The sequence below is a fragment of the Sphaerodactylus townsendi genome, linkage group LG06 (assembly GCF_021028975.2).
Source record: "Sphaerodactylus townsendi isolate TG3544 linkage group LG06, MPM_Stown_v2.3, whole genome shotgun sequence".
Taxonomy (NCBI): domain Eukaryota; kingdom Metazoa; phylum Chordata; class Lepidosauria; order Squamata; family Sphaerodactylidae; genus Sphaerodactylus; species Sphaerodactylus townsendi.
The window spans coordinates 7,415,152-7,437,324 of NC_059430.1; the positions used below are offsets into that span (position 1 = coordinate 7,415,152).

At 82.8% G+C, this 22,173-nt stretch overlaps 1 protein-coding gene across 1 annotated transcript in view; it reads right to left on the reverse strand.

The window, feature by feature from the left end:
- Positions 1-442: 442 nt before the first annotated feature.
- Positions 443-22,173, reverse strand: part of ASB13 (ankyrin repeat and SOCS box containing 13) — a 25,831-nt gene continuing 4,100 nt past the window's right edge. The window contains exons 2-3 of the mRNA XM_048501470.1: positions 1,865-2,056; positions 443-1,298 (exon numbers count right to left, since the gene is read on the reverse strand). Of these exons, the coding sequence (XP_048357427.1) occupies positions 1,171-1,298; positions 1,865-2,056 (320 nt within the window). The 3' untranslated portion in view covers positions 443-1,170. The remainder of the gene's footprint in view (positions 1,299-1,864; positions 2,057-22,173) is intronic.

Here is a 22,173-nt window from a genome sequence, read left to right on the forward strand (position 1 = left end):
AAGGGAGCTAAGGTCGACTCGGTTCCCTTCAGTGGGGGGCGATTCCAGGCTGTCCGCACAGCAACTTACTTGGCCCCCTGGAACCGAGCTAAGTGGGCGGGATCATCTTGGTGCCTGTTTCGCTCCTCGATCATGATTGGAGCTTGTGTTACCATGGGAAACGGGAGCATTCTTTTTTTTTTTTTTTACAGTTTACAGTTACATGCCCGCCACGACTCTCCCAGTCTGCGCATGCCACAAAAGCGGCTCCTGATTGGTTGAACGGATGAGGTGTCGTTTCAATGCGTCCGCACTTCGAAGCTTCGAAGTGGTATCAACCTTGTTCCAGCAGAAAGGTGCAGTTCGGGGGGGGGGGGGGGGGAACTGAGACAAAACAAAGTTGAGCTCAGTTGCAGTGCGGATACACTGAGGTGAACCTGGATAGAAACCAGTACAACTCTGTCAGTGCGGAAAGCCCCTAAGTCACCCAGCAGGCTTCATGCAGAGGAGCGGGGAAACAAACCCAGGTTGTCAGATAAGAGTCTGACGCTCCTGTAGAGGAACGGGGAATCAAACTTGGTTCTTCAGATTAGAGTCAGCCTGCTCTTAACCACTACACCACACTGGCTCTCAGGGAGACTTCCCTATCCTGTTCTATCCTCACAACAACCCTGCAAGGCAGCTTAGATGAGACGAAGGGATTGGCCCAGTGCCAAGCAGTAACCTTCGGGGCCATACGGGAATCGGAACCCAGATCCCGTCTGACACTTTGATCATTATATCACACACACTGCCTCTCTAGGCTGCTATTAGCGCGGGCTGATCCCGCAACTCGCGTGCAAATGCGATGTCAGCGGTGAACGGGGCGAGCCGAGCAGCATCGGTTTAAGAACAAGCAGACGTTCCCTCTCGGTCCCGGCCGTGCCATGCAAGGATGAACATATTTTACAGGGAGCCGGAACGAAACGCTCGAGTCCGCGGTGTTCCTGCATTGCAGGGAGTGAAGGAATGCAGCAATACTCGAGAATTCGTCTGCACGGGGCTCCTGAATTTTGGGCGTCTCATCTATAGTATGTACATCCATGGCACTTGAGATACGACTGGAGGCCCGGGCGAGATGCAGGCAGCCAAGAATTCCGAGCATCAGGCGTGCCGGCCCACGGCCTCTCGACGCCAGCTTTTCCTCGATCGTCATTGGTAGGAGAGGAAGTCGATAAACCGTTGGGGGATCTGCAACTTGGCGATCTTCTCCAGGGCCCGCTGGCCGAAGGCTCTCCGAAGGCTGAGGCGACAGAAATGGGACAGCCTCAGGGGCGTTTCTGCAGAAGAGAAAGGGAGGAGGAGAAGAAGAGGAAGAGGAAGAGGAAGAGGAAGAGGAAGAGGAAGAGGAAGAGGAGGAGGAGGAGGAGGAGGAGGAGGAGGCGGAGGAGCAGGAGCAGGAGCAGGAGCAGGAGGAGTTTGGATTTATATCCCCCCTTTCTCTCTTGTAGGAGACTCAAAGAGCAAGAGAGGGAGGGCAGGAAATGTCAGCACTTGTCTTTCCTGGCCCTTGTGGTCAGGAAGGAATTTTCCTCTAGGCCACATTGGCCAAGGATCCTGGAGGGGGTTTTGGCTTTCTCTGGGCACAGAACAGATGTCACTGGGGATTTAGCGGGAGAGGTCGTTGTGAATTCCCTGCGTCATGCCTGGGTTGGACTGGATGGCCCTTGAGGTCCCATCCGACTCTGTTTCTATTATTCTAGGGCTTGAGGCAAATAAGTGACTTTGCATGCACCACAGAGTATTCGATTCGGGAAGGCGTATGGGCACATGACATGAAAACGGACAGGGAAGATGGCGGCCACCTTCAACCCCAGAGAAGCTGCGGGAATTCTCCGCCACTCACTTTCATAATACTCAAAACGCTCCGCGGTGGGCCGGCTGCTCCAACTGTAATCGGAAGGTTTCCTCCCTCGATTGTCCTGGGCGTAGAAGTTCCCTCCGAATTCCACCAGCATCTCCACCAAATCGGCGTTTTTCACTTTGGCGGCGTGGTGGAGCGCGGTCTCGTGGAGCTTGGCAGCATTCACGTTGGCACCTGGCAAGACGAACGGGGGTGGGGGTGGGGAGAAAGAAGAGAACATAAGAACATAAGAACAAGTCAGCTGGATCAGACCAGAGTCCATCTAGTCCAGCTCTCTGCTACTCGCAGTGGCCCACCAGGTGCCTTTGGGAGCTCCCAGGCAGGAGGTAAAAGCAATGGTCTTAAGAACATAAGAACGAGCCAGCTGGATCAGACCAGAGTCCATCTAGTCCAGCTCTCTGCTACTCGCAGTGGCCCACCAGGTGCCTTTGGGAGCTCACGTGCAGGATGTGAAAGCAATGGCCTTCTGCGGCTGTTGCTCCCGAGCACCTGGACTGTTAAGGCATTTGCAACCTCACATCAAAGAGGATCAAGATTGGTAGCCATAGATCGACTTCTCCTCCATCAATCTATCCAAGCCCCTTTTAAAACTATCCAGGTGAGTGGCCATCACCACCTCCTGTGGCAGCCTATTCCAAACACCAATCACACGTTGCGTGAAGAAGTGTTTCCTTTGATTAGTCCTAATTCTTCCCCCCAGCATTTTCAATGAATGCCCCCTGGTTCTAGTATTGTGGGAAAGAGAGAAAAATTTCTCTCTGTCCACATTTTCTACCCCATGCATAATTTTATAGACTTCAATCATATCCCCCCTCAGACGTCTCCTCTGCAAACTAAAGAGCCCCAAACGCTGCAGCCTCTCCTCATAAGGAAGGTGCTCCTTCAGGATATCCCAAGATAACTTAAGAACATAAGAAAAGCCCTGCTGGATCAAACCAGTGGTCTATACAGTCCAGCAACCTGCCTCACACAGTGGCTACCAGGGGCATCATACACACGGGGTGGGGGGTAGGGGTGTGATGTCCCAGGCGCACGCCAGTGCGGGGGCATGGAGGGGGCATGGTGGGGCGTTCCGGGCTGTGGCGGGGTGGGCCCCACAGCAGCAGGGGCACAGAGCATGCGCGTGTCCTGGGCACAGCTCCCCCTGCTGGCTACCCAGATCCCCCAGAAGGACAATAACAAGGCATAGAGGCCGAGCCCTTGGGCTTTTCCACACCATTCATTTCATTCCATTTCATTACACAATTCTTTTAAAACATTGTGAGGCAGGAAACGAAACAATTCCTCCATCGAGTTCCGCACTGTTTTTTTTACCCCCAAACGTTTTTATTTCCAGCCTCAAAACATTTAAAATGAATCCCCTTTTAAAACGATTCTCTGGATAAAATGTTATAAAAACGTCTTCAGTTGCTTGTGGGATCTATTTACTACGTTTCCCACGCTTCTTTGCTTCCCTCAACTTCCTCCTCAGTGCCACTGTCTGAGCTCACTCAGTTCCCCCTCGCCTGTTTATCTGCAGCCTTTCTCTTCTTGGTTTTTTATTGGGGGGGGGGCAACTTTTGAAGCATTGAGCATACAAGGAGTGTAGAATGGAGTGCGAGGGTTTGAAGCGTTGAAGAAGAGTTGGATTGATATCCCCCCTTTCTCTCCTGTGGGAGACTCAAAAGGGCTGACAATCTCCTTGCCCTTCCCCCCTCACAACAAACACCCTGTGAGGTGGGTGGGGCTGAGAGAGCTCCGAAGAACTGTGACTAGCCCAAGGTCACCCAGCTGGCGTGTGTGGGAGTGTACAGGCTAATCTGAATTCCCCAGATAAGCCTCCACAGCTCAGGCGGCAGAGCGGGGAATCAAACCCGGTTCCTCCAGATTAGAGCGCACCTGTAAGGAATTCCATAGAAGCAGAAATAAAAGGCTTTTTGAGTGTAAAAGTCCGTTTATTAAGACATCTTAGAAAGCTCAAGTACACGCAGTGGCAGGAATGACACTTCCCGCCAGAAGCACAGGTTATAACACCATTCACCCCATCCCCCCTTCCTGCTTCCCATGGGAACGGTGTCCTCATCTCCCGCGCAGAGATAAGGTCTCCGCCGAAGAAGCTGGCCCATCGCCCGGGCTGTGGAATGCACTCAAGGTTACTTCACCATCAACACCATTGAATCCTTTACAGCACCTGCTCTTAACCGCTACGCCACTGCTGCTCCCGAAGCATCGATTCAACACAGAAGGGGAAAAAAGGGAAAAATCACAAAATGATTGCCAGGAATAATGTCAAGGTGGCGAGTGCGAACAAAAGAGGAAGAATCAAAAATTTTTACTAATGTTTTAGGAGATTTGTGCGGAAAGGGCCCTTTTCCTTACCCTTCTCCCCTCAGTGGCATCGGAGGTTAAGAGCTCGTGTATCTAATCTGGAGGAACCGGGTTTGATTCCCAGCTCTGCCGCCTGAGCTGTGGAGGCTTATCTGGGGAATTCAGATTAGCCAGTGCACTCCCACACACGCCAGCTGGGTGACCTTGGGCTAGTCACAGCTTCTCGGAGCTCTCTCAGCCCCACCTACCTCACAGGGTGTTTGTTGTGAGGGGGGAAGGGCAAGGAGATTGTAAGCCCCTTTGAGTCTCCTGCAGGAGAGAAAGGGGGGATATAAATCCAAACTCCTCCTCCTCCTCCTCCTCCTCCTCCTCCTCTTCCTCCTCCTCCTCCTCCTCTTCCTCTTCTTCTTCTTCTTCCTGATGTTGCCTCCAGGCACTGGTATTCAGAGGTTGACTGTCTCTGAATGGAGGGGTTCCCTTTAATCACCACGACCAGCTGCCAAAAGTAGACTTACCCTCCAGGAATGTGTCTTGTCCTCTTTCTACACTTACATGGCCATCACAGAAACACAGAGTTGGAAGAGACCTCAAGGGCCATCAAGTCCAACCCCCTGCCATGCAGGAAATGACATTGTCTAGCTCTAGCAGCAAAGTCCACTTCTAAGATGAGTCAAATAGTATGGTGGACAAAAGACATTTTTGACCACCAGCTACGCAGAACAGCATCCTAATAATGGACACCTGTGCACATCCACATGGCAGCAAAAATAAACATGACTGTCATGGCACCTTAAAGATGAACACATTTTTATTCAAGCACAAGCTTCCATACACTATAGCAGTGGTGGCGAACCTATGGCACGGGTGCCAGAGGTGGCACTCAGAGCCCTCTCTGTGGGCACACGCAAACAGAGTGCCCCCCAACACATCTAGGCTGGCCTGGGCTGCTGGGCTCGATTATTAGCATTAAACCTAAGTCCTAGTTTTGGGGAAGCTGTGTAGGTAACCCTGTTAAGTGCTGTTAAACCCCACTGATTTTCATGCGAAGAACTAAAGCGCGATCCTTTACCTGGGAGTAAGCTCGGTTGCTGGCAATGGGGCTTGCTTCTGAGCAAACCCTCCTAGGGTCGTGATTCACCCGTTGGAAGAGCTGCACGGTTATTTCAAAGCAAAGCCACCGACTACCACCAAGCTTACTCCCGAGTAACGCACGCCTCGGAGCCAACCGTTTTTTCTACAGTAAAACCTCCGTATTCGGGTTAGATTGCCGTGTTGGCCCTTTGCGACAAATAAGTGGGTTTGGGGTTGCCGTTTGGGCACTCGGCCTCGAAAAGGTTCGCCATCACTGCACTGTGGCGTACTCGTCAGACAAAGCTGGTACTCGGTCGTGATAGCTGACCCTCAAATACAAACTAGTCAATCTTTAAGGCACCGCGAGAGTCCGGTTGATAACAGAACTCAGCTCTCGGTCTCCCTTTCCTGGAACGGCATCAGATTCCAGATCGGGATAATTCCCAGCATTTACAGGGCCCCGGTTTCGAACAAACCGAGCGTGCGGACCACTTGGAATAGAATAGAATAGAATCTTTATTGGCCAAGTGTGATTGGACACACCCCACCCCCCCCCCCCGCCCACCCCCCCCCCCCCCCCCCCACCCCCGCCCCCCCCCCCCCCCCCCCCCCCCCACCCCCCCCCCCCCCCCCCCCCCCCCCCCCCGCCCCCCCCCCCCCCCCCCCCCCCCCCCCCCCACCCCCCCCCCCCCCCACCCCCCCCCCCCCCCCCCCACACCCCCCCCACCCCCCCCCCCCCCCACCCCCCCCCCCCCCCACCCCCCCCCCCCCCCACCCCCCCCCCCCCCCACCCCCCCCCCCCCCCACCCCCCCCCCCCCCCACCCCCCCCCCCCCCCACCCCCCCCCCCCCCCACCCCCCCCCCCCCCCACCCCCCCCCCCCCCCACCCCCCCCCCCCCCCACCCCCCCCCCCCCCCACCCCCCCCCCCCCCCACCCCCCCCCCCCCCCACCCCCCCCCCCCCCCACCCCCCCCCCCCCCCACCCCCCCCCCCCCCCACCCCCCCCCCCCCCCACCCCCCCCCCCCCCCACCCCCCCCCCCCCCCACCCCCCCCCCCCCCCACCCCCCCCCCCCCCCACCCCCCCCCCCCCCCACCCCCCCCCCCCCCCACCCCCCCCCCCCCCCACCCCCCCCCCCCCCCACCCCCCCCCCCCCCCACCCCCCCCCCCCCCCACCCCCCCCCCCCCCCACCCCCCCCCCCCCCCACCCCCCCCCCCCCCCACCCCCCCCCCCCCCCACCCCCCCCCCCCCCCACCCCCCCCCCCCCCCACCCCCCCCCCCCCCCACCCCCCCCCCCCCCCACCCCCCCCCCCCCCCACCCCCCCCCCCCCCCACCCCCCCCCCCCCCCACCCCCCCCCCCCCCCACCCCCCCCCCCCCCCACCCCCCCCCCCCCCCACCCCCCCCCCCCCCCACCCCCCCCCCCCCCCACCCCCCCCCCCCCCCACCCCCCCCCCCCCCCACCCCCCCCCCCCCCCACCCCCCCCCCCCCCCACCCCCCCCCCCCCCCACCCCCCCCCCCCCCCACCCCCCCCCCCCCCCACCCCCCCCCCCCCCCACCCCCCCCCCCCCCCACCCCCCCCCCCCCCCACCCCCCCCCCCCCCCACCCCCCCCCCCCCCCACCCCCCCCCCCCCCCACCCCCCCCCCCCCCCACCCCCCCCCCCCCCCACCCCCCCCCCCCCCCACCCCCCCCCCCCCCCACCCCCCCCCCCCCCCACCCCCCCCCCCCCCCACCCCCCCCCCCCCCCACCCCCCCCCCCCCCCACCCCCCCCCCCCCCCACCCCCCCCCCCCCCCACCCCCCCCCCCCCCCACCCCCCCCCCCCCCCACCCCCCCCCCCCCCCACCCCCCCCCCCCCCCACCCCCCCCCCCCCCCACCCCCCCCCCCCCCCACCCCCCCCCCCCCCCACCCCCCCCCCCCCCCACCCCCCCCCCCCCCCACCCCCCCCCCCCCCCACCCCCCCCCCCCCCCACCCCCCCCCCCCCCCACCCCCCCCCCCCCCCACCCCCCCCCCCCCCCACCCCCCCCCCCCCCCACCCCCCCCCCCCCCCACCCCCCCCCCCCCCCACCCCCCCCCCCCCCCACCCCCCCCCCCCCCCACCCCCCCCCCCCCCCACCCCCCCCCCCCCCCACCCCCCCCCCCCCCCACCCCCCCCCCCCCCCACCCCCCCCCCCCCCCACCCCCCCCCCCCCCCACCCCCCCCCCCCCCCACCCCCCCCCCCCCCCACCCCCCCCCCCCCCCACCCCCCCCCCCCCCCACCCCCCCCCCCCCCCACCCCCCCCCCCCCCCACCCCCCCCCCCCCCCACCCCCCCCCCCCCCCACCCCCCCCCCCCCCCACCCCCCCCCCCCCCCACCCCCCCCCCCCCCCACCCCCCCCCCCCCCCACCCCCCCCCCCCCCCACCCCCCCCCCCCCCCACCCCCCCCCCCCCCCACCCCCCCCCCCCCCCACCCCCCCCCCCCCCCACCCCCCCCCCCCCCCACCCCCCCCCCCCCCCACCCCCCCCCCCCCCCACCCCCCCCCCCCCCCACCCCCCCCCCCCCCCACCCCCCCCCCCCCCCACCCCCCCCCCCCCCCACCCCCCCCCCCCCCCACCCCCCCCCCCCCCCACCCCCCCCCCCCCCCACCCCCCCCCCCCCCCACCCCCCCCCCCCCCCACCCCCCCCCCCCCCCACCCCCCCCCCCCCCCACCCCCCCCCCCCCCCACCCCCCCCCCCCCCCACCCCCCCCCCCCCCCACCCCCCCCCCCCCCCACCCCCCCCCCCCCCCACCCCCCCCCCCCCCCACCCCCCCCCCCCCCCACCCCCCCCCCCCCCCACCCCCCCCCCCCCCCACCCCCCCCCCCCCCCACCCCCCCCCCCCCCCACCCCCCCCCCCCCCCACCCCCCCCCCCCCCCACCCCCCCCCCCCCCCACCCCCCCCCCCCCCCACCCCCCCCCCCCCCCACCCCCCCCCCCCCCCACCCCCCCCCCCCCCCACCCCCCCCCCCCCCCACCCCCCCCCCCCCCCACCCCCCCCCCCCCCCACCCCCCCCCCCCCCCACCCCCCCCCCCCCCCACCCCCCCCCCCCCCCACCCCCCCCCCCCCCCACCCCCCCCCCCCCCCACCCCCCCCCCCCCCCACCCCCCCCCCCCCCCACCCCCCCCCCCCCCCACCCCCCCCCCCCCCCACCCCCCCCCCCCCCCACCCCCCCCCCCCCCCACCCCCCCCCCCCCCCACCCCCCCCCCCCCCCACCCCCCCCCCCCCCCACCCCCCCCCCCCCCCACCCCCCCCCCCCCCCACCCCCCCCCCCCCCCACCCCCCCCCCCCCCCACCCCCCCCCCCCCCCACCCCCCCCCCCCCCCACCCCCCCCCCCCCCCACCCCCCCCCCCCCCCACCCCCCCCCCCCCCCACCCCCCCCCCCCCCCACCCCCCCCCCCCCCCACCCCCCCCCCCCCCCACCCCCCCCCCCCCCCACCCCCCCCCCCCCCCACCCCCCCCCCCCCCCACCCCCCCCCCCCCCCACCCCCCCCCCCCCCCACCCCCCCCCCCCCCCACCCCCCCCCCCCCCCACCCCCCCCCCCCCCCACCCCCCCCCCCCCCCACCCCCCCCCCCCCCCACCCCCCCCCCCCCCCACCCCCCCCCCCCCCCACCCCCCCCCCCCCCCACCCCCCCCCCCCCCCACCCCCCCCCCCCCCCACCCCCCCCCCCCCCCACCCCCCCCCCCCCCCACCCCCCCCCCCCCCCACCCCCCCCCCCCCCCACCCCCCCCCCCCCCCACCCCCCCCCCCCCCCACCCCCCCCCCCCCCCACCCCCCCCCCCCCCCACCCCCCCCCCCCCCCACCCCCCCCCCCCCCCACCCCCCCCCCCCCCCACCCCCCCCCCCCCCCACCCCCCCCCCCCCCCACCCCCCCCCCCCCCCACCCCCCCCCCCCCCCACCCCCCCCCCCCCCCACCCCCCCCCCCCCCCACCCCCCCCCCCCCCCACCCCCCCCCCCCCCCACCCCCCCCCCCCCCCACCCCCCCCCCCCCCCACCCCCCCCCCCCCCCACCCCCCCCCCCCCCCACCCCCCCCCCCCCCCACCCCCCCCCCCCCCCACCCCCCCCCCCCCCCACCCCCCCCCCCCCCCACCCCCCCCCCCCCCCACCCCCCCCCCCCCCCACCCCCCCCCCCCCCCACCCCCCCCCCCCCCCACCCCCCCCCCCCCCCACCCCCCCCCCCCCCCACCCCCCCCCCCCCCCACCCCCCCCCCCCCCCACCCCCCCCCCCCCCCACCCCCCCCCCCCCCCACCCCCCCCCCCCCCCACCCCCCCCCCCCCCCACCCCCCCCCCCCCCCACCCCCCCCCCCCCCCACCCCCCCCCCCCCCCACCCCCCCCCCCCCCCACCCCCCCCCCCCCCCACCCCCCCCCCCCCCCACCCCCCCCCCCCCCCACCCCCCCCCCCCCCCACCCCCCCCCCCCCCCACCCCCCCCCCCCCCCACCCCCCCCCCCCCCCACCCCCCCCCCCCCCCACCCCCCCCCCCCCCCACCCCCCCCCCCCCCCACCCCCCCCCCCCCCCACCCCCCCCCCCCCCCACCCCCCCCCCCCCCCACCCCCCCCCCCCCCCACCCCCCCCCCCCCCCACCCCCCCCCCCCCCCACCCCCCCCCCCCCCCACCCCCCCCCCCCCCCACCCCCCCCCCCCCCCACCCCCCCCCCCCCCCACCCCCCCCCCCCCCCACCCCCCCCCCCCCCCACCCCCCCCCCCCCCCACCCCCCCCCCCCCCCACCCCCCCCCCCCCCCACCCCCCCCCCCCCCCACCCCCCCCCCCCCCCACCCCCCCCCCCCCCCACCCCCCCCCCCCCCCACCCCCCCCCCCCCCCACCCCCCCCCCCCCCCACCCCCCCCCCCCCCCACCCCCCCCCCCCCCCACCCCCCCCCCCCCCCACCCCCCCCCCCCCCCACCCCCCCCCCCCCCCACCCCCCCCCCCCCCCACCCCCCCCCCCCCCCACCCCCCCCCCCCCCCACCCCCCCCCCCCCCCACCCCCCCCCCCCCCCACCCCCCCCCCCCCCCACCCCCCCCCCCCCCCACCCCCCCCCCCCCCCACCCCCCCCCCCCCCCACCCCCCCCCCCCCCCACCCCCCCCCCCCCCCACCCCCCCCCCCCCCCACCCCCCCCCCCCCCCACCCCCCCCCCCCCCCACCCCCCCCCCCCCCCACCCCCCCCCCCCCCCACCCCCCCCCCCCCCCACCCCCCCCCCCCCCCACCCCCCCCCCCCCCCACCCCCCCCCCCCCCCACCCCCCCCCCCCCCCACCCCCCCCCCCCCCCACCCCCCCCCCCCCCCACCCCCCCCCCCCCCCACCCCCCCCCCCCCCCACCCCCCCCCCCCCCCACCCCCCCCCCCCCCCACCCCCCCCCCCCCCCACCCCCCCCCCCCCCCACCCCCCCCCCCCCCCACCCCCCCCCCCCCCCACCCCCCCCCCCCCCCACCCCCCCCCCCCCCCACCCCCCCCCCCCCCCACCCCCCCCCCCCCCCACCCCCCCCCCCCCCCACCCCCCCCCCCCCCCACCCCCCCCCCCCCCCACCCCCCCCCCCCCCCACCCCCCCCCCCCCCCACCCCCCCCCCCCCCCACCCCCCCCCCCCCCCACCCCCCCCCCCCCCCACCCCCCCCCCCCCCCACCCCCCCCCCCCCCCACCCCCCCCCCCCCCCACCCCCCCCCCCCCCCACCCCCCCCCCCCCCCACCCCCCCCCCCCCCCACCCCCCCCCCCCCCCACCCCCCCCCCCCCCCACCCCCCCCCCCCCCCACCCCCCCCCCCCCCCACCCCCCCCCCCCCCCACCCCCCCCCCCCCCCACCCCCCCCCCCCCCCACCCCCCCCCCCCCCCACCCCCCCCCCCCCCCACCCCCCCCCCCCCCCACCCCCCCCCCCCCCCACCCCCCCCCCCCCCCACCCCCCCCCCCCCCCACCCCCCCCCCCCCCCACCCCCCCCCCCCCCCACCCCCCCCCCCCCCCACCCCCCCCCCCCCCCACCCCCCCCCCCCCCCACCCCCCCCCCCCCCCACCCCCCCCCCCCCCCACCCCCCCCCCCCCCCACCCCCCCCCCCCCCCACCCCCCCCCCCCCCCACCCCCCCCCCCCCCCACCCCCCCCCCCCCCCACCCCCCCCCCCCCCCACCCCCCCCCCCCCCCACCCCCCCCCCCCCCCACCCCCCCCCCCCCCCACCCCCCCCCCCCCCCACCCCCCCCCCCCCCCACCCCCCCCCCCCCCCACCCCCCCCCCCCCCCACCCCCCCCCCCCCCCACCCCCCCCCCCCCCCACCCCCCCCCCCCCCCACCCCCCCCCCCCCCCACCCCCCCCCCCCCCCACCCCCCCCCCCCCCCACCCCCCCCCCCCCCCACCCCCCCCCCCCCCCACCCCCCCCCCCCCCCACCCCCCCCCCCCCCCACCCCCCCCCCCCCCCACCCCCCCCCCCCCCCACCCCCCCCCCCCCCCACCCCCCCCCCCCCCCACCCCCCCCCCCCCCCACCCCCCCCCCCCCCCACCCCCCCCCCCCCCCACCCCCCCCCCCCCCCACCCCCCCCCCCCCCCACCCCCCCCCCCCCCCACCCCCCCCCCCCCCCACCCCCCCCCCCCCCCACCCCCCCCCCCCCCCACCCCCCCCCCCCCCCACCCCCCCCCCCCCCCACCCCCCCCCCCCCCCACCCCCCCCCCCCCCCACCCCCCCCCCCCCCCACCCCCCCCCCCCCCCACCCCCCCCCCCCCCCACCCCCCCCCCCCCCCACCCCCCCCCCCCCCCACCCCCCCCCCCCCCCACCCCCCCCCCCCCCCACCCCCCCCCCCCCCCACCCCCCCCCCCCCCCACCCCCCCCCCCCCCCACCCCCCCCCCCCCCCACCCCCCCCCCCCCCCACCCCCCCCCCCCCCCACCCCCCCCCCCCCCCACCCCCCCCCCCCCCCACCCCCCCCCCCCCCCACCCCCCCCCCCCCCCACCCCCCCCCCCCCCCACCCCCCCCCCCCCCCACCCCCCCCCCCCCCCACCCCCCCCCCCCCCCACCCCCCCCCCCCCCCACCCCCCCCCCCCCCCACCCCCCCCCCCCCCCACCCCCCCCCCCCCCCACCCCCCCCCCCCCCCACCCCCCCCCCCCCCCACCCCCCCCCCCCCCCACCCCCCCCCCCCCCCACCCCCCCCCCCCCCCACCCCCCCCCCCCCCCACCCCCCCCCCCCCCCACCCCCCCCCCCCCCCACCCCCCCCCCCCCCCACCCCCCCCCCCCCCCACCCCCCCCCCCCCCCACCCCCCCCCCCCCCCACCCCCCCCCCCCCCCACCCCCCCCCCCCCCCACCCCCCCCCCCCCCCACCCCCCCCCCCCCCCACCCCCCCCCCCCCCCACCCCCCCCCCCCCCCACCCCCCCCCCCCCCCACCCCCCCCCCCCCCCACCCCCCCCCCCCCCCACCCCCCCCCCCCCCCACCCCCCCCCCCCCCCACCCCCCCCCCCCCCCACCCCCCCCCCCCCCCACCCCCCCCCCCCCCCACCCCCCCCCCCCCCCACCCCCCCCCCCCCCCACCCCCCCCCCCCCCCACCCCCCCCCCCCCCCACCCCCCCCCCCCCCCACCCCCCCCCCCCCCCACCCCCCCCCCCCCCCACCCCCCCCCCCCCCCACCCCCCCCCCCCCCCACCCCCCCCCCCCCCCACCCCCCCCCCCCCCCACCCCCCCCCCCCCCCACCCCCCCCCCCCCCCACCCCCCCCCCCCCCCACCCCCCCCCCCCCCCACCCCCCCCCCCCCCCACCCCCCCCCCCCCCCACCCCCCCCCCCCCCCACCCCCCCCCCCCCCCACCCCCCCCCCCCCCCACCCCCCCCCCCCCCCACCCCCCCCCCCCCCCACCCCCCCCCCCCCCCACCCCCCCCCCCCCCCACCCCCCCCCCCCCCCACCCCCCCCCCCCCCCACCCCCCCCCCCCCCCACCCCCCCCCCCCCCCACCCCCCCCCCCCCCCACCCCCCCCCCCCCCCACCCCCCCCCCCCCCCACCCCCCCCCCCCCCCACCCCCCCCCCCCCCCACCCCCCCCCCCCCCCACCCCCCCCCCCCCCCACCCCCCCCCCCCCCCACCCCCCCCCCCCCCCACCCCCCCCCCCCCCCACCCCCCCCCCCCCCCACCCCCCCCCCCCCCCACCCCCCCCCCCCCCCACCCCCCCCCCCCCCCACCCCCCCCCCCCCCCACCCCCCCCCCCCCCCACCCCCCCCCCCCCCCACCCCCCCCCCCCCCCACCCCCCCCCCCCCCCACCCCCCCCCCCCCCCACCCCCCCCCCCCCCCACCCCCCCCCCCCCCCACCCCCCCCCCCCCCCACCCCCCCCCCCCCCCACCCCCCCCCCCCCCCACCCCCCCCCCCCCCCACCCCCCCCCCCCCCCACCCCCCCCCCCCCCCACCCCCCCCCCCCCCCACCCCCCCCCCCCCCCACCCCCCCCCCCCCCCACCCCCCCCCCCCCCCACCCCCCCCCCCCCCCACCCCCCCCCCCCCCCACCCCCCCCCCCCCCCACCCCCCCCCCCCCCCACCCCCCCCCCCCCCCACCCCCCCCCCCCCCCACCCCCCCCCCCCCCCACCCCCCCCCCCCCCCACCCCCCCCCCCCCCCACCCCCCCCCCCCCCCACCCCCCCCCCCCCCCACCCCCCCCCCCCCCCACCCCCCCCCCCCCCCACCCCCCCCCCCCCCCACCCCCCCCCCCCCCCACCCCCCCCCCCCCCCACCCCCCCCCCCCCCCACCCCCCCCCCCCCCCACCCCCCCCCCCCCCCACCCCCCCCCCCCCCCACCCCCCCCCCCCCCCACCCCCCCCCCCCCCCACCCCCCCCCCCCCCCACCCCCCCCCCCCCCCACCCCCCCCCCCCCCCACCCCCCCCCCCCCCCACCCCCCCCCCCCCCCACCCCCCCCCCCCCCCACCCCCCCCCCCCCCCACCCCCCCCCCCCCCCACCCCCCCCCCCCCCCACCCCCCCCCCCCCCCACCCCCCCCCCCCCCCACCCCCCCCCCCCCCCACCCCCCCCCCCCCCCACCCCCCCCCCCCCCCACCCCCCCCCCCCCCCACCCCCCCCCCCCCCCACCCCCCCCCCCCCCCACCCCCCCCCCCCCCCACCCCCCCCCCCCCCCACCCCCCCCCCCCCCCACCCCCCCCCCCCCCCACCCCCCCCCCCCCCCACCCCCCCCCCCCCCCACCCCCCCCCCCCCCCACCCCCCCCCCCCCCCACCCCCCCCCCCCCCCACCCCCCCCCCCCCCCACCCCCCCCCCCCCCCACCCCCCCCCCCCCCCACCCCCCCCCCCCCCCACCCCCCCCCCCCCCCACCCCCCCCCCCCCCCACCCCCCCCCCCCCCCACCCCCCCCCCCCCCCACCCCCCCCCCCCCCCACCCCCCCCCCCCCCCACCCCCCCCCCCCCCCACCCCCCCCCCCCCCCACCCCCCCCCCCCCCCACCCCCCCCCCCCCCCACCCCCCCCCCCCCCCACCCCCCCCCCCCCCCACCCCCCCCCCCCCCCACCCCCCCCCCCCCCCACCCCCCCCCCCCCCCACCCCCCCCCCCCCCCACCCCCCCCCCCCCCCACCCCCCCCCCCCCCCACCCCCCCCCCCCCCCACCCCCCCCCCCCCCCACCCCCCCCCCCCCCCACCCCCCCCCCCCCCCACCCCCCCCCCCCCCCACCCCCCCCCCCCCCCACCCCCCCCCCCCCCCACCCCCCCCCCCCCCCACCCCCCCCCCCCCCCACCCCCCCCCCCCCCCACCCCCCCCCCCCCCCACCCCCCCCCCCCCCCACCCCCCCCCCCCCCCACCCCCCCCCCCCCCCACCCCCCCCCCCCCCCACCCCCCCCCCCCCCCACCCCCCCCCCCCCCCACCCCCCCCCCCCCCCACCCCCCCCCCCCCCCACCCCCCCCCCCCCCCACCCCCCCCCCCCCCCACCCCCCCCCCCCCCCACCCCCCCCCCCCCCCACCCCCCCCCCCCCCCACCCCCCCCCCCCCCCACCCCCCCCCCCCCCCACCCCCCCCCCCCCCCACCCCCCCCCCCCCCCACCCCCCCCCCCCCCCACCCCCCCCCCCCCCCACCCCCCCCCCCCCCCACCCCCCCCCCCCCCCACCCCCCCCCCCCCCCACCCCCCCCCCCCCCCACCCCCCCCCCCCCCCACCCCCCCCCCCCCCCACCCCCCCCCCCCCCCACCCCCCCCCCCCCCCACCCCCCCCCCCCCCCACCCCCCCCCCCCCCCACCCCCCCCCCCCCCCACCCCCCCCCCCCCCCACCCCCCCCCCCCCCCACCCCCCCCCCCCCCCACCCCCCCCCCCCCCCACCCCCCCCCCCCCCCACCCCCCCCCCCCCCCACCCCCCCCCCCCCCCACCCCCCCCCCCCCCCACCCCCCCCCCCCCCCACCCCCCCCCCCCCCCACCCCCCCCCCCCCCCACCCCCCCCCCCCCCCACCCCCCCCCCCCCCCACCCCCCCCCCCCCCCACCCCCCCCCCCCCCCACCCCCCCCCCCCCCCACCCCCCCCCCCCCCCACCCCCCCCCCCCCCCACCCCCCCCCCCCCCCACCCCCCCCCCCCCCCACCCCCCCCCCCCCCCACCCCCCCCCCCCCCCACCCCCCCCCCCCCCCACCCCCCCCCCCCCCCACCCCCCCCCCCCCCCACCCCCCCCCCCCCCCACCCCCCCCCCCCCCCACCCCCCCCCCCCCCCACCCCCCCCCCCCCCCACCCCCCCCCCCCCCCACCCCCCCCCCCCCCCACCCCCCCCCCCCCCCACCCCCCCCCCCCCCCACCCCCCCCCCCCCCCACCCCCCCCCCCCCCCACCCCCCCCCCCCCCCACCCCCCCCCCCCCCCACCCCCCCCCCCCCCCACCCCCCCCCCCCCCCACCCCCCCCCCCCCCCACCCCCCCCCCCCCCCACCCCCCCCCCCCCCCACCCCCCCCCCCCCCCACCCCCCCCCCCCCCCACCCCCCCCCCCCCCCACCCCCCCCCCCCCCCACCCCCCCCCCCCCCCACCCCCCCCCCCCCCCACCCCCCCCCCCCCCCACCCCCCCCCCCCCCCACCCCCCCCCCCCCCCACCCCCCCCCCCCCCCACCCCCCCCCCCCCCCACCCCCCCCCCCCCCCACCCCCCCCCCCCCCCACCCCCCCCCCCCCCCACCCCCCCCCCCCCCCACCCCCCCCCCCCCCCACCCCCCCCCCCCCCCACCCCCCCCCCCCCCCACCCCCCCCCCCCCCCACCCCCCCCCCCCCCCACCCCCCCCCCCCCCCACCCCCCCCCCCCCCCACCCCCCCCCCCCCCCACCCCCCCCCCCCCCCACCCCCCCCCCCCCCCACCCCCCCCCCCCCCCACCCCCCCCCCCCCCCACCCCCCCCCCCCCCCACCCCCCCCCCCCCCCACCCCCCCCCCCCCCCACCCCCCCCCCCCCCCACCCCCCCCCCCCCCCACCCCCCCCCCCCCCCACCCCCCCCCCCCCCCACCCCCCCCCCCCCCCACCCCCCCCCCCCCCCACCCCCCCCCCCCCCCACCCCCCCCCCCCCCCACCCCCCCCCCCCCCCACCCCCCCCCCCCCCCACCCCCCCCCCCCCCCACCCCCCCCCCCCCCCACCCCCCCCCCCCCCCACCCCCCCCCCCCCCCACCCCCCCCCCCCCCCACCCCCCCCCCCCCCCACCCCCCCCCCCCCCCACCCCCCCCCCCCCCCACCCCCCCCCCCCCCCACCCCCCCCCCCCCCCACCCCCCCCCCCCCCCACCCCCCCCCCCCCCCACCCCCCCCCCCCCCCACCCCCCCCCCCCCCCACCCCCCCCCCCCCCCACCCCCCCCCCCCCCCACCCCCCCCCCCCCCCACCCCCCCCCCCCCCCACCCCCCCCCCCCCCCACCCCCCCCCCCCCCCACCCCCCCCCCCCCCCACCCCCCCCCCCCCCCACCCCCCCCCCCCCCCACCCCCCCCCCCCCCCACCCCCCCCCCCCCCCACCCCCCCCCCCCCCCACCCCCCCCCCCCCCCACCCCCCCCCCCCCCCACCCCCCCCCCCCCCCACCCCCCCCCCCCCCCACCCCCCCCCCCCCCCACCCCCCCCCCCCCCCACCCCCCCCCCCCCCCACCCCCCCCCCCCCCCACCCCCCCCCCCCCCCACCCCCCCCCCCCCCCACCCCCCCCCCCCCCCACCCCCCCCCCCCCCCACCCCCCCCCCCCCCCACCCCCCCCCCCCCCCACCCCCCCCCCCCCCCACCCCCCCCCCCCCCCACCCCCCCCCCCCCCCACCCCCCCCCCCCCCCACCCCCCCCCCCCCCCACCCCCCCCCCCCCCCACCCCCCCCCCCCCCCACCCCCCCCCCCCCCCACCCCCCCCCCCCCCCACCCCCCCCCCCCCCCACCCCCCCCCCCCCCCACCCCCCCCCCCCCCCACCCCCCCCCCCCCCCACCCCCCCCCCCCCCCACCCCCCCCCCCCCCCACCCCCCCCCCCCCCCACCCCCCCCCCCCCCCACCCCCCCCCCCCCCCACCCCCCCCCCCCCCCACCCCCCCCCCCCCCCACCCCCCCCCCCCCCCACCCCCCCCCCCCCCCACCCCCCCCCCCCCCCACCCCCCCCCCCCCCCACCCCCCCCCCCCCCCACCCCCCCCCCCCCCCACCCCCCCCCCCCCCCACCCCCCCCCCCCCCCACCCCCCCCCCCCCCCACCCCCCCCCCCCCCCACCCCCCCCCCCCCCCACCCCCCCCCCCCCCCACCCCCCCCCCCCCCCACCCCCCCCCCCCCCCACCCCCCCCCCCCCCCACCCCCCCCCCCCCCCACCCCCCCCCCCCCCCACCCCCCCCCCCCCCCACCCCCCCCCCCCCCCACCCCCCCCCCCCCCCACCCCCCCCCCCCCCCACCCCCCCCCCCCCCCACCCCCCCCCCCCCCCACCCCCCCCCCCCCCCACCCCCCCCCCCCCCCACCCCCCCCCCCCCCCACCCCCCCCCCCCCCCACCCCCCCCCCCCCCCACCCCCCCCCCCCCCCACCCCCCCCCCCCCCCACCCCCCCCCCCCCCCACCCCCCCCCCCCCCCACCCCCCCCCCCCCCCACCCCCCCCCCCCCCCACCCCCCCCCCCCCCCACCCCCCCCCCCCCCCACCCCCCCCCCCCCCCACCCCCCCCCCCCCCCACCCCCCCCCCCCCCCACCCCCCCCCCCCCCCACCCCCCCCCCCCCCCACCCCCCCCCCCCCCCACCCCCCCCCCCCCCCACCCCCCCCCCCCCCCACCCCCCCCCCCCCCCACCCCCCCCCCCCCCCACCCCCCCCCCCCCCCACCCCCCCCCCCCCCCACCCCCCCCCCCCCCCACCCCCCCCCCCCCCCACCCCCCCCCCCCCCCACCCCCCCCCCCCCCCACCCCCCCCCCCCCCCACCCCCCCCCCCCCCCACCCCCCCCCCCCCCCACCCCCCCCCCCCCCCACCCCCCCCCCCCCCCACCCCCCCCCCCCCCCACCCCCCCCCCCCCCCACCCCCCCCCCCCCCCACCCCCCCCCCCCCCCACCCCCCCCCCCCCCCACCCCCCCCCCCCCCCACCCCCCCCCCCCCCCACCCCCCCCCCCCCCCACCCCCCCCCCCCCCCACCCCCCCCCCCCCCCACCCCCCCCCCCCCCCACCCCCCCCCCCCCCCACCCCCCCCCCCCCCCACCCCCCCCCCCCCCCACCCCCCCCCCCCCCCACCCCCCCCCCCCCCCACCCCCCCCCCCCCCCACCCCCCCCCCCCCCCACCCCCCCCCCCCCCCACCCCCCCCCCCCCCCACCCCCCCCCCCCCCCACCCCCCCCCCCCCCCACCCCCCCCCCCCCCCACCCCCCCCCCCCCCCACCCCCCCCCCCCCCCACCCCCCCCCCCCCCCACCCCCCCCCCCCCCCACCCCCCCCCCCCCCCACCCCCCCCCCCCCCCACCCCCCCCCCCCCCCACCCCCCCCCCCCCCCACCCCCCCCCCCCCCCACCCCCCCCCCCCCCCACCCCCCCCCCCCCCCACCCCCCCCCCCCCCCACCCCCCCCCCCCCCCACCCCCCCCCCCCCCCACCCCCCCCCCCCCCCACCCCCCCCCCCCCCCACCCCCCCCCCCCCCCACCCCCCCCCCCCCCCACCCCCCCCCCCCCCCACCCCCCCCCCCCCCCACCCCCCCCCCCCCCCACCCCCCCCCCCCCCCACCCCCCCCCCCCCCCACCCCCCCCCCCCCCCACCCCCCCCCCCCCCCACCCCCCCCCCCCCCCACCCCCCCCCCCCCCCACCCCCCCCCCCCCCCACCCCCCCCCCCCCCCACCCCCCCCCCCCCCCACCCCCCCCCCCCCCCACCCCCCCCCCCCCCCACCCCCCCCCCCCCCCACCCCCCCCCCCCCCCACCCCCCCCCCCCCCCACCCCCCCCCCCCCCCACCCCCCCCCCCCCCCACCCCCCCCCCCCCCCACCCCCCCCCCCCCCCACCCCCCCCCCCCCCCACCCCCCCCCCCCCCCACCCCCCCCCCCCCCCACCCCCCCCCCCCCCCACCCCCCCCCCCCCCCACCCCCCCCCCCCCCCACCCCCCCCCCCCCCCACCCCCCCCCCCCCCCACCCCCCCCCCCCCCCACCCCCCCCCCCCCCCACCCCCCCCCCCCCCCACCCCCCCCCCCCCCCACCCCCCCCCCCCCCCACCCCCCCCCCCCCCCACCCCCCCCCCCCCCCACCCCCCCCCCCCCCCACCCCCCCCCCCCCCCACCCCCCCCCCCCCCCACCCCCCCCCCCCCCCACCCCCCCCCCCCCCCACCCCCCCCCCCCCCCACCCCCCCCCCCCCCCACCCCCCCCCCCCCCCACCCCCCCCCCCCCCCACCCCCCCCCCCCCCCACCCCCCCCCCCCCCCACCCCCCCCCCCCCCCACCCCCCCCCCCCCCCACCCCCCCCCCCCCCCACCCCCCCCCCCCCCCACCCCCCCCCCCCCCCACCCCCCCCCCCCCCCACCCCCCCCCCCCCCCACCCCCCCCCCCCCCCACCCCCCCCCCCCCCCACCCCCCCCCCCCCCCACCCCCCCCCCCCCCCACCCCCCCCCCCCCCCACCCCCCCCCCCCCCCACCCCCCCCCCCCCCCACCCCCCCCCCCCCCCACCCCCCCCCCCCCCCACCCCCCCCCCCCCCCACCCCCCCCCCCCCCCACCCCCCCCCCCCCCCACCCCCCCCCCCCCCCACCCCCCCCCCCCCCCACCCCCCCCCCCCCCCACCCCCCCCCCCCCCCACCCCCCCCCCCCCCCACCCCCCCCCCCCCCCACCCCCCCCCCCCCCCACCCCCCCCCCCCCCCACCCCCCCCCCCCCCCACCCCCCCCCCCCCCCACCCCCCCCCCCCCCCACCCCCCCCCCCCCCCACCCCCCCCCCCCCCCACCCCCCCCCCCCCCCACCCCCCCCCCCCCCCACCCCCCCCCCCCCCCACCCCCCCCCCCCCCCACCCCCCCCCCCCCCCACCCCCCCCCCCCCCCACCCCCCCCCCCCCCCACCCCCCCCCCCCCCCACCCCCCCCCCCCCCCACCCCCCCCCCCCCCCACCCCCCCCCCCCCCCACCCCCCCCCCCCCCCACCCCCCCCCCCCCCCACCCCCCCCCCCCCCCACCCCCCCCCCCCCCCACCCCCCCCCCCCCCCACCCCCCCCCCCCCCCACCCCCCCCCCCCCCCACCCCCCCCCCCCCCCACCCCCCCCCCCCCCCACCCCCCCCCCCCCCCACCCCCCCCCCCCCCCACCCCCCCCCCCCCCCACCCCCCCCCCCCCCCACCCCCCCCCCCCCCCACCCCCCCCCCCCCCCACCCCCCCCCCCCCCCACCCCCCCCCCCCCCCACCCCCCCCCCCCCCCACCCCCCCCCCCCCCCACCCCCCCCCCCCCCCACCCCCCCCCCCCCCCACCCCCCCCCCCCCCCACCCCCCCCCCCCCCCACCCCCCCCCCCCCCCACCCCCCCCCCCCCCCACCCCCCCCCCCCCCCACCCCCCCCCCCCCCCACCCCCCCCCCCCCCCACCCCCCCCCCCCCCCACCCCCCCCCCCCCCCACCCCCCCCCCCCCCCACCCCCCCCCCCCCCCACCCCCCCCCCCCCCCACCCCCCCCCCCCCCCACCCCCCCCCCCCCCCACCCCCCCCCCCCCCCACCCCCCCCCCCCCCCACCCCCCCCCCCCCCCACCCCCCCCCCCCCCCACCCCCCCCCCCCCCCACCCCCCCCCCCCCCCACCCCCCCCCCCCCCCACCCCCCCCCCCCCCCACCCCCCCCCCCCCCCACCCCCCCCCCCCCCCACCCCCCCCCCCCCCCACCCCCCCCCCCCCCCACCCCCCCCCCCCCCCACCCCCCCCCCCCCCCACCCCCCCCCCCCCCCACCCCCCCCCCCCCCCACCCCCCCCCCCCCCCACCCCCCCCCCCCCCCACCCCCCCCCCCCCCCACCCCCCCCCCCCCCCACCCCCCCCCCCCCCCACCCCCCCCCCCCCCCACCCCCCCCCCCCCCCACCCCCCCCCCCCCCCACCCCCCCCCCCCCCCACCCCCCCCCCCCCCCACCCCCCCCCCCCCCCACCCCCCCCCCCCCCCACCCCCCCCCCCCCCCACCCCCCCCCCCCCCCACCCCCCCCCCCCCCCACCCCCCCCCCCCCCCACCCCCCCCCCCCCCCACCCCCCCCCCCCCCCACCCCCCCCCCCCCCCACCCCCCCCCCCCCCCACCCCCCCCCCCCCCCACCCCCCCCCCCCCCCACCCCCCCCCCCCCCCACCCCCCCCCCCCCCCACCCCCCCCCCCCCCCACCCCCCCCCCCCCCCACCCCCCCCCCCCCCCACCCCCCCCCCCCCCCACCCCCCCCCCCCCCCACCCCCCCCCCCCCCCACCCCCCCCCCCCCCCACCCCCCCCCCCCCCCACCCCCCCCCCCCCCCACCCCCCCCCCCCCCCACCCCCCCCCCCCCCCACCCCCCCCCCC